This window comes from Helicoverpa armigera, chromosome 12 (assembly GCF_030705265.1).
Source record: "Helicoverpa armigera isolate CAAS_96S chromosome 12, ASM3070526v1, whole genome shotgun sequence".
Lineage (NCBI taxonomy): Eukaryota > Metazoa > Arthropoda > Insecta > Lepidoptera > Noctuidae > Helicoverpa > Helicoverpa armigera.
Genome location: NC_087131.1, coordinates 2,084,229 through 2,100,420, shown reverse-complemented (window position 1 = coordinate 2,100,420; position 16,192 = coordinate 2,084,229). Strand labels below are relative to the sequence as shown.

The following is a 16,192-nucleotide window of genomic DNA, read 5'->3' as shown; positions in this document are numbered from 1 at the left end:
TTTATAATAAAGCGGTGGACAGTAATAGAGAAAGATAACTTTTTAAGGAAACAGGGTTCCAGAAAACGTGTATGATTTTTATGAGTCTGCGAGAAATTTAAGAGTTGCTTGCCATGAAAGAGACATACCTTAGTACCAGTAGCTTCTAGCTTTTTCATCAAAATAGACGGAAATGTGACTTTTAACCCTTCCTGACATTTAACGCATCAGCTTATAGCATTGTCCATGAATACAGGTAATATCAATATTTAAACATCGACATAGAATATTATATCACCCACGCAAAGAACAGGGGTGGCCTATAATTTCTGCAGCCCACTCACACTGAAAACACACGCATTAACAGCTCATGTGACACCCACGAGAATTCTTTTAATGGGAATTTAAACTGTAGTCTTTATTATAATAGGCCCTAAAGACCATATTGGTTTGCATGATGCACATTACGACTAACAACATGCGTTGACTTATGCTCTGGATGAACTCAAAAATGTTATACAAGAGAAGCTATGTTCGAGTAAGCCGCTGATATTAATTAGAATCAAAGTCCATACGGACTGTATCCTAACAAACGAAGTTAATTTATATCGCTCGAATGTAGTTTTTGTTATTTTACTGTAAACATCCCGAGATCTTTAAATTTTCGAAGATACACAAACAGTCTTAGCTAATAGGGTGAAGGACGGTGAGAGTAATAATAAATGTATGGCGATTGCCGTGTGGCCGGCGAAGAATCGATCTGCCTTGAATTCTGAAGACTTTTTAAAAGCTAGGTTTACTAGACCTAAGTTAACTTAGAAGGCTCTAAATGTTTTAAATTTTGGTTATACTGCATCCTAAATTGTTTTTCTTTTTGTGTTTGGTGCTCTTTGGCAGAGTTGGATATTAAATCTTTATGGTATGTGATGTCCTAAAATTTGTAAATAATGCGAAGAAAGTCAAAGTTCTGATTGTAGTTTTCTTATCGAACGTGGAATCGTCAAAACTGATGTCTGATAGACAGGTGTGCATTTAAGAGAGGGAAAGCTGTCAAACTATGGACCAGACCTTGGCTCTACGCCAGAACAGTTAAAGAGAGTAATATGTATTTTATTTATTTAAATAAAACGCCGATTTTTCAGGCCAATGAGTCTGGAACAATTTGTATTTGTATCCAAACGATTGAAGATTGACATTCCATCAAAATATTGATATGAGTTTGATTGATTTATGTAAAGTTTGGATGTTGTAATTTGGGAAGATTTGAACCAAAGACTAGATGGATCTATTGATTGAATGAATGAGAGTATGGTAAATAACAGAGGGCATAGATTGAACATGGATTGAACTGGCATGCGACATTAAGATTGCATAAAAATTATTCGTGACGCCACTGTTTTTTTTTAAATCAAAAATAAAATATTGTTCTTCTTTAGTCAGCGGTGTTGTAAGTTGTCTTCAGTAACCTGACCGAGCATTAGGTAAATGGTCAATTGGTCGATATTCAGCCCCTAGTTCGATTCGAAGTCGACCCTAACCTAGTTGGCGAAATGCTAGGCCACTTTATTATGAGTGTTCCGATTTTCTTTTATTCTTTTAAACTCGAAGATAGATGTTGCCTTGCATTAAGTCAGTACGTTTGGAAACATGTTAACATGGAGCGTACAAACAACAACAAAAAGCTTTTACGTCATGGTTTTCATAAATGTCAAGTATCCTTTATCAAGAGTGTAGCTAATCCTTATTATAGACAAGTGTGTGGAAATAATATTGCATGTCAACCTAATTTCACCTTTATCATCATAAAAACCACTATATCCTTTTATTCCGGCAGTTAACAAGTTGCCATAAAAACTGGCACCCAGCTGCTTCCGGTGAAACTGGAAGCCGACCCCAACATAGTTGGGAAAAGGCTCGAGAGTTGAGGAGTTAACAAGTTGCCCCTTAACTATTATTACTAATACTTATAGTTTGCACCAGGGTATCAGTCTTGTATGGCTCTAAGATCTTAATACTCACATCTCTAAACTGTGCTATGCCAGCCTCTCCCAGCTCGTACATGGAGACGTACGCTGCCTCCGGCTGCACGAACAGCTGGCACAGCACCATCTCCTCGCTGCGGAACATGGTGCCCATTGTGATGTGTTATCTGTGAACACAGAAATACGAAAATTTAATATTATCAAGATAAAATAATGTGATCAAACTAAGAATTAAGCAAACACTGCAAAATTTTAGTTAGTCGATAGCCTGGTTGGGCTCTTAAATTAGTATACCATAACAGATGAATACTGGTAGTGCGCATATTACAACGACAAAATCTGACCTAGTCGCACCAACTTAAAAGTTTGATGGGATTCCCGATTATCTTCAGTATAAACAGTTAACCGACCATTGGGCCAATTGTTAACCGACAGGTTAGTCTGCAGTTGCAGCATTATATTTATGATGAAAATTATGAAAAAGATCTAAGTCTTTTTGCCTCCTGACGATTTTGAGCTGTGAAAAATTTCACAACTATCGGATTTTATGAAATTAAGTCCCAATGGGTCGACTTACCTCCGTCACTTTTTTCACATAGTAATATGGCCCGCACATTCGGACCAGTTTTCCCGACTGTTATTATACCGTGTAATCTGGGCCGCGGCCCAGAGGCGAGTTTCCCCCTAACCCGCCTCAAAGCTAGTGAACGGTTAAAAGTAAAGACTGTCACAGATATGAAAATGATAAACCGAAGGCCCTAATGAATGGAAGTCTATATATTTTTTTCGACTGTCGAGGCTTAAATGTTTTTGACTTGAATTTAGTGGCTTTAGTCGAGATATTTCTTCGAGATTTTGTTGCTACAAAAACTACGGTTATTGAAATAGGCCATAGTTTTCCCTATACAGCAACGGCTCACCAGCATTTACCCAACCCCTCACTGCTAACCACATACAATAAAAAAACGGTCCAATTTAAATAATAACAACTATCAGGCGAAGGCCATCCGTATCCTGACCTGGCAACGTAACACTTCCCGTCCATTATCCGACAGATCAACCAGCCTTAATTGAACCACACCTTCGAACGAGTACACTGAGACGAGGGGTCAACTTAAAATAGTCGTCTGATGTAGCCAGGATCTTGATTTGACGGATGCAGGATACAGTAATCATGCATTCATACGTGAAGTCTTGGCTGAGTTACCGCTTGTGATACACGTGTTAATCTGAGATAGAATATTACAAAGATAGCCTGTTTCAAAATATGGCAAAATCATGCTCTTGATTGACGGAAAACAATAGAACAACGCAATGAGTGAGAGTTGTCTTCACACTTGCAAAGTTACTTAATATCAACTGTACTTCTTCTTCTTCCTGCCCTGTTCCCAATTTTATTTGGGTTGGCGCAATGTGTCTTATACTTCCATTCCTCCCTATCGCTCGTCTTACTGACACTGACTCCCTTCTCATTCATGTCATCTTTCAAGCAATCTATTCATAGTTTTCTCACTACAACCTACAACTGTACTTACCTATTCATTTGAACAAGACAATGCCAGTTGTAATGCGGTAGTATTTACCATGTTAGCTCGTTAATAAATAAGATTTGATGACATTGACTTTCCATGGCTTCAGAATTAGTTTTTACTAGTTAGATCTGGTTAAGAAGTGCGTAGTTGGTTTTTGTACTATCACCGACTGAAAAAAAATTATACTTATGCGAAAGTAAAGGAAGTATGTATTATGTATGTATACGTATGTTTGAGATAACGTATATATGCTTTATGTATTCTCCCGGGATGTAGGTGAACTACTTTTCGCAACCGGGTGGAAAATTGTAATGTCCTTTGTTTAGACTATCTATGTACCGACTTAAATCGGTTCAGTAGTTTCAACGTAAACGACCGCCACATACTGACAGACAGAATAACTTTCAAATCATGTTACAGAATTTTTATCGTCCCACTGCTGGACACAAGCCTCCTCTCACACGGAAAAGGATTGAGCATTAATCACCACGCTTGCATTTTAGAATCATAGTTCCAGAAAATATGTACAAAAAGAGTTCTTTTATTTCAAGTAGGTACAACCAACAATGACTGCGTAGTTTTCCAGCAATATGTTATTTCTAATGGTTCAAGATTAATGGTAGCTAATAGGCCGCCATTTATATCGTTTAGGTACCCTAGAGTTACGGCTAGAATATTCTATGCCCTAATTTGATGGTGAAGTTTATTTTTATACATTTTTAAGTAGGTACTAGACTTTTTTTGTTATTTTTTAAGCATTATAGAAGCTGTGTGAGATTCTAGGTTCTTTATGTAGTACTAGACGTTTTCCACGTTTTCACCCGGGTCTCGTGAGAGCTACTAGCTATACCAGTACAAAATATATTCCTAAGAGTATTCGGGAAGAGTGTAGCTTTCCAATAGTGAAATCATTTTTCAAAATGGGCTCAAGTTACGATACAAACAAAAAAAATCCACTTTATTTAAGTGTAAGCCTTGATGTGATATTTTTGAAATAAAGGTACATTTCACAGCTGTTTTTTTTTTTCAACATTTCCTACCAGTTAAATTGTAACATAGGAAAAGTATGCAATTTACTCTTAGAGCAATTAAAATTATCACCAACTACAATAATAATAATAATTGTTCGCTTCAATTTTATTGCCTTTGTTTAACACCAATTAATTTGATGGATCATCTGGGAACTGGATAAAATAATAAAATGTTTGTACGTTATAATTTGTCGACAAGTGATAGAAGTCAATTGGATGAGCTCGTCCTGGTAGGTATTACAAGTTTAATAGGATGATCTCAGACAGTGTTTTTTGAACTTTTGGAATACGCTATAACACATCTCCGACGAGAGATGACTTTCTGATTGACCGCTAATAGAATTTTTTTTCATTAAAACGCCCTTAAGTTAGTCATAGTTTAAATAAATGTCATGTGGTAGTTTAAAAATGATCGTGTTACACTAAACCGCACTAATACAAAGATATCCTATGTTGACCAAACCGAAATTTCAAAATTGGCAAACCACTTTTTTATGTATTAAACATTCAATCACCCATACTTTTACGTTGTTACTCTTTCTAAGTAAAACCGCAATGGTAAAGGACCCTGCAGAGATTAACGCTACTGGACTACTCGCTACAAAGGACGTGAAGTAGCCTAGCCACGGATGCAACCACTGGATTCACCTAGTTTACCAATCTGTGGTATCACACATAAGTATAAAGTTTCAGCATGCATCTAGTTTATGCTCGTTACCGACCAGACTGCGTCCCACGCACTTGGACGGTCAGCGACAGACATAATGCAAGTCGGCCTTGCGACAACTTTATTATTATACCTCGGTCCAATGTACTTCGCAGAAATGCTACATTTTTGTAGACTGCACGTTTTTGTTCTAGTTGTGTTTGCTCAGGAAGAAAGAAGTGCTTGGTTCGTCATCTCAAAATTTATAGAATCATTCTATCATCATCAAAATAACAACCTAGGATTATCATCAAAATGTGTGTTCTCGTCTCAATTTAGTGTTCCGATGTAATATGCTCGTCTCAATCCTGAAAGTATCTGAATTCAACCTGAAGAGTTGAAGATCGGTAACCATCTTGGTATAACCGGGCTTGTAAGTTATCAAAATCACCAGGTATATGTCGGTCCTGCGCCTGATCTCTCTCCGGTCGTGTCGGATTGCCGTCCCATCGGGCTATGAGAGTGAAGGAACAGAGAAGCTCTTGTGACTGCGCAAATGTTAGTGCACTATATTAATGTTCTATGCAATTGTCTGATGTTTTCAGCGAACAGTATGACTGGCAATCGGTCTAGACGCCGTTAATATTATGTTTATAGAGTAGACAAGATATATTTTCCCAGCCATTTATTTTTATTGGACAGTTATGGCGTTTTTTGTTTTACCTAAATTCCTTCTATTGTCTTTCTGGTTCTCACGAAGGTTATTTTAAATTCTTAGCCGATATTGATTCTTTCAAGTATTAGTTATCTTTAGGTAATCGCCTATCTAATAAAAACATGGGATTCTTGAAGCGGAATTATTTGCATAAAAGCCACCACCACTCGAGTTCATATTAAAGAACACGTACTTGAAATATTTGTATGTACTTACTTCAGTTCTATAAGGCTTATAATTTCTATAAATATTTTAATGTCAAGGGCACGTTTAATTAACATTTCTAATTTGTTACTGCCATAAAAAAGTCTTGAATATAGGTTTGTGAGCCTTGATCGTATACTGCCAACTTGGTGGATCATAGTTAATTCTTATTGATTTCCAATTTGCGGATACACTAAGTAGGTGGTATTTTTTTATACCTAGCTATTTTACAGGTTATAACTTGTGTTAAGACGGAAAGACTTAGCGCAGCGGGTTGAAATATAACCGTTCGCGATTGGTAACAAAAGACATTCTAGTCGAAGGTTTAGGGCCAGAGATTCACTTCATAATACAAACATATATCAATATGAAGATTAGTTTATATAACACTATAGTATACAAACATACATATGAGTTAGTAGCGCTTATGGAACAGATAATGGCACCCAACATGTTACTCTTATCAAGTACAGAGCGGAAGAAGTACCAAAATCTATTCTTAACCTACCACAAACGTACACAAAAATAGTACCTGCATCCGAATCAACGTAATTTCCTACCCATCGTAAGACGACGTAATATAAAGACGTAGGTACTATTTCTGTACAAACATTTGCCTACTATATCCCGTGAGTTCAGAATTCCATGCACGGGTGTTCAAAAGCTTAGAGTATTTAGCCAACTGGAATCGCCAAGAACACTTACCCGATGAAGCTTTTATCTTTGATAGCGAAAGTTGTCAAAACGAGCTATACGAATCATGCTGTACGAATTTCATGAAATCTGCTGCGGTTTCATGAATGATGTTCAATAGCGACGTTTCAACGAATAAGCTGATCCACGCATTTTCGATCACATCTTTACGCTTAAGACAACCTCAATAGCATAAAACGCACACATCTACACCAGTACCTATGACTGAGCAAAACTGCCAGTGCCTTCGCAAGACACACCGTGTCCAGTTGTTTAAATGCTCCAAGTGCACAAGGCAACGGCCTGTTATTTTTGCTGGACCATTAATTCTTTGATGCAAGTGTTACGGTTTGTGGACAGATTCGCAATTGCCATGTCTGTAAACTGTTGTTAGTATACCTACAAGTCGTACGCTTTCAGTTTTACACCTGTTTGGTGGTTTTTCACAATGTTCACGAAGTTTTTAATAGACTTAAATCTCAGTTATGTTTGTATCTGCTTGCTGTGAAACTTTTTTGTTGGTTAGTGTAATTGTATCGATTTTTTTTGGGTTTGTCTTTATACTTTCTACTTAAGGAACAAGGGGTTCCGGGTCGTCCGGGCAACAGGGTTGAGTAGGTCAGACAGGGAGTCCATGTACAGACTGGTGCTCACTAGTATCTGTTTAGACTGGAAGCTGACCCCGACATAGTTGGGAAAAAGGCTCGGGAGATGATGATGTATGCTTGGTAAAGGTTAGGAAAAGGCTCGGCAGATGGTGGTCTTCTACAAAAGTCGTTATTGCTTTAGTTTAATAGTTAAAGCTGCTTTGTCTTAAACCACTGAGCTTAAATGCGCTGACCTGAGGGCTGGGTGATTGACTTTAATTAAACGAATAGGCGACATGACGCAGTAAATTAAGTAGGTACCTAGTGGCAGAATCCGACGCAGAGGTTGACGATCTTACAAAAAATATCTTTGAAATTATGAAAGCATGTGGACCCCTATTTTTTGCGGATTATGTGGTGCTATATCTTCCTTGCGTCCGGCACGTAAATAATTAAATTAATAGTAATAGAAACCTGGATAAAACCGGCCAAGTGCGAGTCGGACTCGTGCACGAAGGGTTCCGTAAATTACAGTTAAATCAACCTATCTCAAAAACTATAAGAGATACTTTGATCAAACCAAAAATCGTTGAAAGAGTTAATTAGCATGCATCACCTCTATTTTTTTTAGAATTTTATACAACGTAGTTATAAAAATAGAGGGGGGGGGACATACTTTTTACGACTTTGAGAGCTGATATCTCAAAAACCGTTCACTTTAAGAAAAATGTTTTTTAGAAAACTTTATATCATTTTAAAAGACCTTTCCATTGATACCCCACACGGGTATGTACATCGAAAAAAAAAATTTCATCCCTCAGTTACATGTATGGGGGGCCCCACCCCCAATTCTTTTTTTTACTATTTAGTGTCATATTTTTGTAGCGGTTCATACAACACATATTCCCATCAAATTTCATCACTGTAGTACTTATAGTTTCCGAGTAAATCGGCTGTGACAGACGGACAGACGGACAGACGGACAGACGGACATGACGAAACTATAAGGGTTCCGTTTTTGCCATTTTGGCTACGGAACCCTAAAAAGTCACCTTGGTATAGCCTACCTGGACAAGCTGAAGTGTTTCTAATAATTTTCTGCCTGATTTTTTAATTTCTTTCAGTGTTAGGTAGCCCATTTATCGAGGCAGGCTTTTGTCTACTTTTGTGTACCTATTAGTTCCCACGGGACGAGTGTCACTGACAGAAGCTAGTAATAAGATAAATTATTTTGTTTATTTTGGTAACAAAAGACATAGTATCAATGATAATGACGATTTAGTATCAATTTGTCAAGTGCCAATCATTCAGATTTTATATTTGGCATACAATGTACGGCAGAGGTAATTTGTTATGTAGAAGATATTATAAAGGTATTTAGGTCAATCACCTACCAACCAACTTATAAAAATTTGGATGATCTGAAAAGAAACGTAATAATACACTACTTAAATTGTATGCTTTGTCCTACGAAATCATATGATTTACGTGATGACACCGCCAGACCGATTTTTATATACATAGTTGGAATACATGAGCTGTTATGCAAAATGTATGTAATCAGGTTAGTAGGTTACCTGCAAACATTTTTAAAATTTCAGTTACTGTCGGATAAACTTTATGATGAAAGTTTTCAGGACTTTTTACTAAAATTACTAAATTATCAATTAGCTAATGACAATGATGTTATTTGTTTCAAATCTTTTTTATTAATGAAAAAGATTTTGCCATTGTGTAGCATAAAATTATGAGTGTTAAATATTTTGCGTCGCTAGCTAAATTTATGATTGACAAAATAATTTTGTTACTGATTTCTTGATAAAAATGTGTCATCAAATCGGGCTTCTGTATTGTTAGAATTCGCTTTGCATTTTCAGTATTTCCGAATACGCAAGTATTAGGAAGAATTCGGTATCTTAGTTGTTCTTGTTAACATTTAGCTAGCTTGGTTGTAAGAGACGATAATCTCTTTCAAATGAACTTAGCTATGCAAACCCAAAAGTTTAATCCTTACCTACTAATATTATAGGTAAATGCGAAAGTAACTCTCTTTGTCACGCTTTTACGCCAAACTGATTTATACGTGATGTGATGATGACACAGTGATGCAGGTGCAAAAAGTAGTTCTTTCGGGATACAGCAGGAGCCGCGGGGACCATCTATGTATGTACGTAGTTTCATATAGTCGTAACATTACAGTCATATTTTCTACAAATATTAAAGGTTCAGCTCGTGTCAGTAAAAGTATTTTATCAACGCGGTTTATTGTTTACTCTTATCAATATTTTGTATGCATGATTGTAAACGGTCTATTGTCTGTGTTATAGTACTTACTTTCAGAGTAACATAAAATCTAAGCTATTAACTTGCTATAGTTCGATATTTATGAATACACACGTTACCTATTTAAATAAGTTAACGTTTATGGGCATAACTTTAAAATGCAATACGCCACTACTTAATCATTTTAATGTTCTTAGAATGATTTAAACCCTTTAATGAACTGTTTATCGTATAGGTACTCTTCCACGACTTTGCTGGTCCTCCTTTTGTAGTTTTTGAGTGAGAAACTTACAAAATATATAATCCATTTCATGGCATACCTATTTCAAATGCAAAATTAATAGGTGGATGTACATAAACAAGTTATTTTTTTTTGTATCCTAAAGACTAAAAAACTACTGAATCGATTTAAAAAAATCTGTCACTCTTGGAACGCTACACTCTTCCTGAGTAACATAGGTTTCATAGTTCCCACGAGAAAAGGGTGAAACCGCGGGAAAAAGGCTGTTGAAAAGTCTAGAATCCTGAAGATATTTCTAATAGAAAAAAATCATTAAAACATTAACAGCAACCAAGCTCACAACTTCATAACACAGATGTAAAATTCTATTATACATATGTATAGAAACAACAAACTTTACGATCAGAATATTGAGAGTTATCATCGACTAGTTCTGTATTCAGTTATAGATAGACTCCTAATTGAACCAGCTGTTTGGCAAAACAATTCAATGCGTACCGGCGACTCGTATAAGATAATAAGTCCGAGGTTTGGCAGCGATCAACCCATATATTACTGGGAATGATAGTACTGGCGTGATCTTGGACCAATCGGCTGTGTAGTTGCTTGCGAACTGAACGTAGTTACAGCATCCAATCGTTGGGTTATGATTTTCTATGACGCTAGAAATTATTCCCATATTATGTCTAAATAGACTTAAGAATGAAACCTTTTTCGAGGCTACTGTCAGACTTTTAACAATCAAAAAAGTTTTGATTGTTAAAGCTGGCTGGTTTTTTTTCTTATAAAATGTCATTCCTTATTTTGAAAATGGAATGTGTTTGGCAGTCGTTTATAAGTTGTAACTTACCTACCTAATTCATTTGTTTACCTGTATACCGATGAGCGGATAATGTTATGTTTTTGTTTTCAGTTTTCCGCGTTTTATTTATATTTATTACAGCTTGTAAGCGACTGTAAACATAGGTAGAAACGAGGTAGGAATGTGACAAACCTAACCAGTGAGTAACAAATGTATTTTGGCGGGTGTAAGTTCTAAACTGTCAGAGCGAATCATCTCGGCGGACGGCGTTAGTTCATCTAGTTGTGACGGCCAGTCAGCCCCGGATGGATGAATTAGCTCGAACCCAATTCCCAGGCAGACTTGCAACGGTTAGGCATTGTATTTTTACATTTGGACTCCATCCAAATAGTACTCCCGAGTTATCAAAAATTCAAATTCCCATTGATACCAACGCATACCATTAAACGCTAACTAAAAAGGCGGTTTTATTTTCGTGGTTCCCTATCGATTGTTTGGCCATTAAACGTATCAGCAGTCAAGTTTCGAAAGGTCATCATGTCTGTTTAGTGTTATTGATAAAATAACATCGTTAGCAGAAATAAGTTTTTAATAATTAAAAGTTTAGTCGTAGTGATGGGACTTACCGTTTTTGGTTTGTCACTGAACTTTTTTTTTGTCACTTTGAGTCACTTTTGGTGTTGTTATTTTTTGTTATAGTGTTGTGTGTTCGTATATAGTTCGGTACATGACGTGGTTTGAGGATACGCGGGGGACGAGCGATGCGGCCGCTCGGGTCGCGGGTACTGCAGCGATTGATTGTACAACTAGCTCCGTAGGGTTGGGCAAGCGAGGATATCGGCGGATATGTCGTAATTTGTATTGTTTTATTAAACTAATTGCCCTTTGAATTAATGCCTACATTTAAGTAGGTATTCATCTGTGTTGTTATTAATAACTGATGTGACTAAGTTAATAAACTGTAAAGAACTTATACCTTAACTTGTAGGTATTTTAATTTTTGTACCATAATGTTGAAAAATAAATTATGCATTGAGAAAAATATCCACAAAACTGCACTCACATATCCGAATATCCGCACCAAACACGTCCCATCCCTACAAACGTCACACCGTCCAAGTGGCACCGCGTGCCGTCAATTTAACTAATATAAAATAGGAGAATGTGCGTCCGGTGATCTCACTCACAGAACTCTCATTATCATCTGTTGATGACCTATTTTAAGCTGTTACCGGCTAAACAAATATATTAAAACAAATAAAAAGTCGGGAAAGTATTTGCCGGTCGTAAAATTTATATTGTGTCTACGTTTATTATAGTATTGAAGAGTTTCTAACATCTGCGTATATATTGATAAAGCAGCTAGATTAAGTTGTCTGATCATGCTTTTGTGGCCATCTCTTAACATCTTCTAGATGCTTTACAAGATACACAGAAAATTGTAAACTGTTTTCGAAATGATAGGGTATCAAAAAAAAAAAATTTTGGAAATCGGTCTAGGGGTCTTCGAGTAATCGGTAAACATACATAAAAAAAGATCCCGACGAATTGAGAACCTCCTCCTTTTTGGGAATTTGGTTAAAAAGTTCTGAATTTCAGCCTACTTTTAATAAATTAAATTAGTTTATAGCTTCATTTAAAGTCGCATAAAGATGTCAGAAGAACACGTTAAGAAGGTACCTAGGATGTACATTACGAATAAAGATTATGAACAATAGGTGACTTATATGCAAATCGCAAAGGGATTCAATATCAATAAGATTAACATGCATCAGACCTGCTTTGTTACTTACAGTAATACCTACATACTTATCTATGCAGGTCCTTATAAATAAGTATAAAAGCAACCAACCATGGCCCTCAGTTTCTTCTAAAAAACCTGTGTAGTTTCTTGCCTAATATCGTCTACAAGAATCTACGGTTTACTAATTACTTATTACATTTTTGGATTTTACACCATCAGCGTCTTAAACTTTTGGGCGCAGACCACCAAATTATACATATGTATGTGCCCAAAAGCTTTATCAACAACTACGGAACGGGTAGTTCTTTGATTGTATGAATCAAATCCCTAAACATTAGCCTATAGCGCGACAAACTTTTATTTAGATCCCTTAAAGCCACAATCCCCTTAATTTTAGTGCTGCAATAAATTCCGAGTAAATTATTCGCCCCAAACAGTTCTCGATTATTTTATCGATATGCTAATGAGTCGTGCCTTAATCGCGTATCGCAATCTGAAAGTCAAGGTGAACGCTCGATGCCATGACGAAGGGCGGGGATACCCCTGAAATGACCTGAAACGACAAACGTATTTCGACGTAAGTATTTATTATTTACAAGTTGATCCAATGAGATGTGAAGGTTAATCTGCCTAGAATTTTCCAAAACTATGTACATAATATGTTGGGGTTGGATTCGAGTCTCAACTATGTAGATGCAGCTCCGTACCAGGGTCAGAGACCAGAGGGGAGCGACTGCCTGTCTTTTTTCCCCAACCTAGTCAAAACCCAGAAAATCTGTCAGATTTTAGTATTTCGTAGTGACTGCCAAAGATGTTAGAATGTCAGCCGGGACCAACCAATTTAACGTGCCTTCTAAAACACAAAACAAGCTTGATGTTGATAACATCTAAGTATGTAAATGAAAACAACGAAAGTTCCTACCTATAGATAACGTTACCCTCAATAAAATGTATTTAAAGCTCAACAATGATATCTTTAGAGCAGGTAGATAGTCTTCAGCGGTCATCGGTCACAACCTTTCAACCTGCGTGACAAATGGTTTGTTCCTCTCTGTACCAGAGTACCTATAAGTCGTGATTTTTTTATTCGTATTTTTGCAGTATATAATATTTAAAATCTATTCAAATATTATGATAAACTTTGTTTCTTTTTGTTTACTTAAATATGCCTAAAAATCGTACATCTGAAAAATTGTTAGATAATCCATTTATTGAAGCAGATTAACATAGACTATTTTTATCTTGGTCCAGGACGTAGTTTGTTTGGGATATCGGCCAAGTCGCAAATGAAGAGTACTTATTGACTGTTTTTTTTAGGTTTTTTTTTTGGAATCGAGGAACATGAAATGTTTTGTTCTGCAACTTTTCTTAAAGATTACAGCAAGTATATCCTGAATGAGTCATATACATATGTATGTTATCGGTTATAATGCTTCACATTCATAGATAAGCGTTTTATTGCATTAACTGTTGCAATTGTAGAAATGCATGCTGTAATTGTTATAAATGTAATCAGTGAAGTTTCTTTGGATAATAGCTATTGAAAACAGTATTACATACTTAACGGTAAACTCATTAAAATAATTATTTATTTCCCAAATTTTGGTATTCATTAATTTCCGGATTTACATGAGATTTTCATCAATAAAATGTCTGATTCCTGAAAAAGGTATTCAATCATCATTCATTTCTTTGAATTAAAATAGTTATATATTTATTTAAGAGCTTATAGAAATATATTCTTGGATTTACTGATTTAACATTTCTAGAGGTCCATATAAGATACATGCAGTGCTGAAATTACAGGAAAGCTCACCCGTAACCACAACACGACATAGAAACCCAAAGCCATCTTATCATTTGAACATTACACCTTAACCATGAACCAATAAAACTCCAAAAATAAATACAAAATCAAAACAAGGATCGTATCAACGGTCTTGTCGGGAATAGACCGACGTACGACAGACGTCATGCAACGAACCAACCTAACTTGACCTCTACTATGAAGGGAATTCTCTCTTCATAATCCCTTAGTGTGAAGACCAGGGAGGGGTATGGTAGGTCAAGTTACGTTGGTGTCGTGTATCGAATATGGGTCAGGTCATTGGTGCCAGCGGCTGTTATGTTTTATAATTAGTTTAACCGCCTTTACTGGCACTTTAAACTGATTATAGTGGACTAGAAAGGGGTGCATTAAATAGTGATAGCAGTTTATTAAGATTTTAAGGTAAGATGGAGTCTGGTATAGTTTCAGCAGTTATGAGTAACGTGAGAAAATTAATGCCCTGAAGGATGTGATGAATATCAGTTGTACCAAATAAAAACTCTTCAAACGTATTAATTTAGAAAGATACACTACAAGTAGCATAGTGACCAAGGAGGCAAATTAGCTATAATTTCTGCTTACCCAGAAGAAACGGAGTCGTAAAGATGTCTTGAAATATTAAGTCCGCGCCATAGTGTGAGTTAAGACGGAACCACTTTGAATAGCCTGTAAGTAACTATTTACGAAGTTCTGACTTTCTCCAATAGATGGGACTGTTATAAAAACGACAATCTCGATAATAAACTTTGTTAATTAATGTTTGGAACTTTGTTTAATGTGGTTATCCAACGAGTCGATTGAATAAGTTACATTATTAAAAGTTCAGCTAATTAAAAATTTGATCGTATATGACCACGTTTCTAATGAATAAAATAAACTTTTCTTCGGTTCATTGCACAAACTCCGAATGAAGTTATTTTTACTGGCCAATTATTAACTTACCTATGTATGTGTTCAGAGTCTATCTAAATCTACATATATAATATTAAAGCTGGGGCATGTTTATATGCAGGTTTAACCCTTGATCGACAGATAAGACAAGTAAACCCCTGGTCAGTCTATCCCTAGGTGATTGTTTCGTCAACAGTACCTAGCTCGATCCCCTTCGTACCTCGAAAGGCACGTATACGGTAAACCCGTCAGTCCTGTGTTCTAGATTGCTGATCCTTAGGATTTGAGACTAAAAATAGTGGACTTACTGCATCTTTTTAGATGTATGTAGGTAGGTACCCCATGCTATCTTAAGGATAATCCTTATTTAGAACCCTAATTTAAATGATATACCCCTTTCAAAGTAACAGCGCTTTCAGACTAGCGGAGTTTCGGCTCATTTTATTTTCGAGCTATAGTCTCAGCTCACAGGTTTTTATTTCCTTCTTCCTGAGGTTCACCTTAAGGAACGTTTGTTAGCTGCTATCTTTTGAAAAGGCTAAAATTTAAAAATATAACAACAACATTTAATGTAAATATTAGAGTCTAGATTTGAAAACATAATTGATCGCTAAACTTACATCGGAAAATCATAATAAATATTTACCAAATTACTAAAACGCTTTGCTTTAGTCAAAAATAGAGCTTGAGAAATAACTAAGAAGAAGGTGAGAAAATTGTCTCTGACATGCGAAAACTGATAACTGCAGAAAGATGAACTTAAAAATAGAATAGCAATTAAAACGAGACATGTTTATTTTTTTTTTATTTCAAAAATGGAAGGGAAAATTATTACTGTTTAGAGTTTACGGGGTTAAGGTCAGATAGGCAGTCGCTTCTTGTAAAACACTGGTACTCAGCTGAATCCGGTTAGACTGGAAGCCGACCCCAACATGATTGGGAAAAGGCTCGGAGGACGATGAGAGTTTACGGGGTTAAAATAGTTCGATTCTCAAATTATTTATACAGGATGCCAACTGAATTAGTTTCGATAT

At 36.1% G+C, this 16,192-nt stretch overlaps 1 protein-coding gene across 1 annotated transcript in view; it reads right to left on the bottom strand.

Moving 5' to 3' along the window:
• LOC110378008 (V-type proton ATPase 116 kDa subunit a 1) overlaps positions 1-11,505 on the bottom strand; it is a 42,089-nt gene extending 30,584 nt beyond the window's left edge. The window contains exons 1-2 of the mRNA XM_049838580.2: positions 11,322-11,505; positions 1,999-2,128 (exon numbers count right to left, since the gene is read on the bottom strand). Coding sequence (XP_049694537.2) covers positions 1,999-2,115 — 117 coding nt within the window. The 5' untranslated portion in view covers positions 2,116-2,128; positions 11,322-11,505. The remainder of the gene's footprint in view (positions 1-1,998; positions 2,129-11,321) is intronic.
• Positions 11,506-16,192: the final 4,687 nt, after the last annotated feature.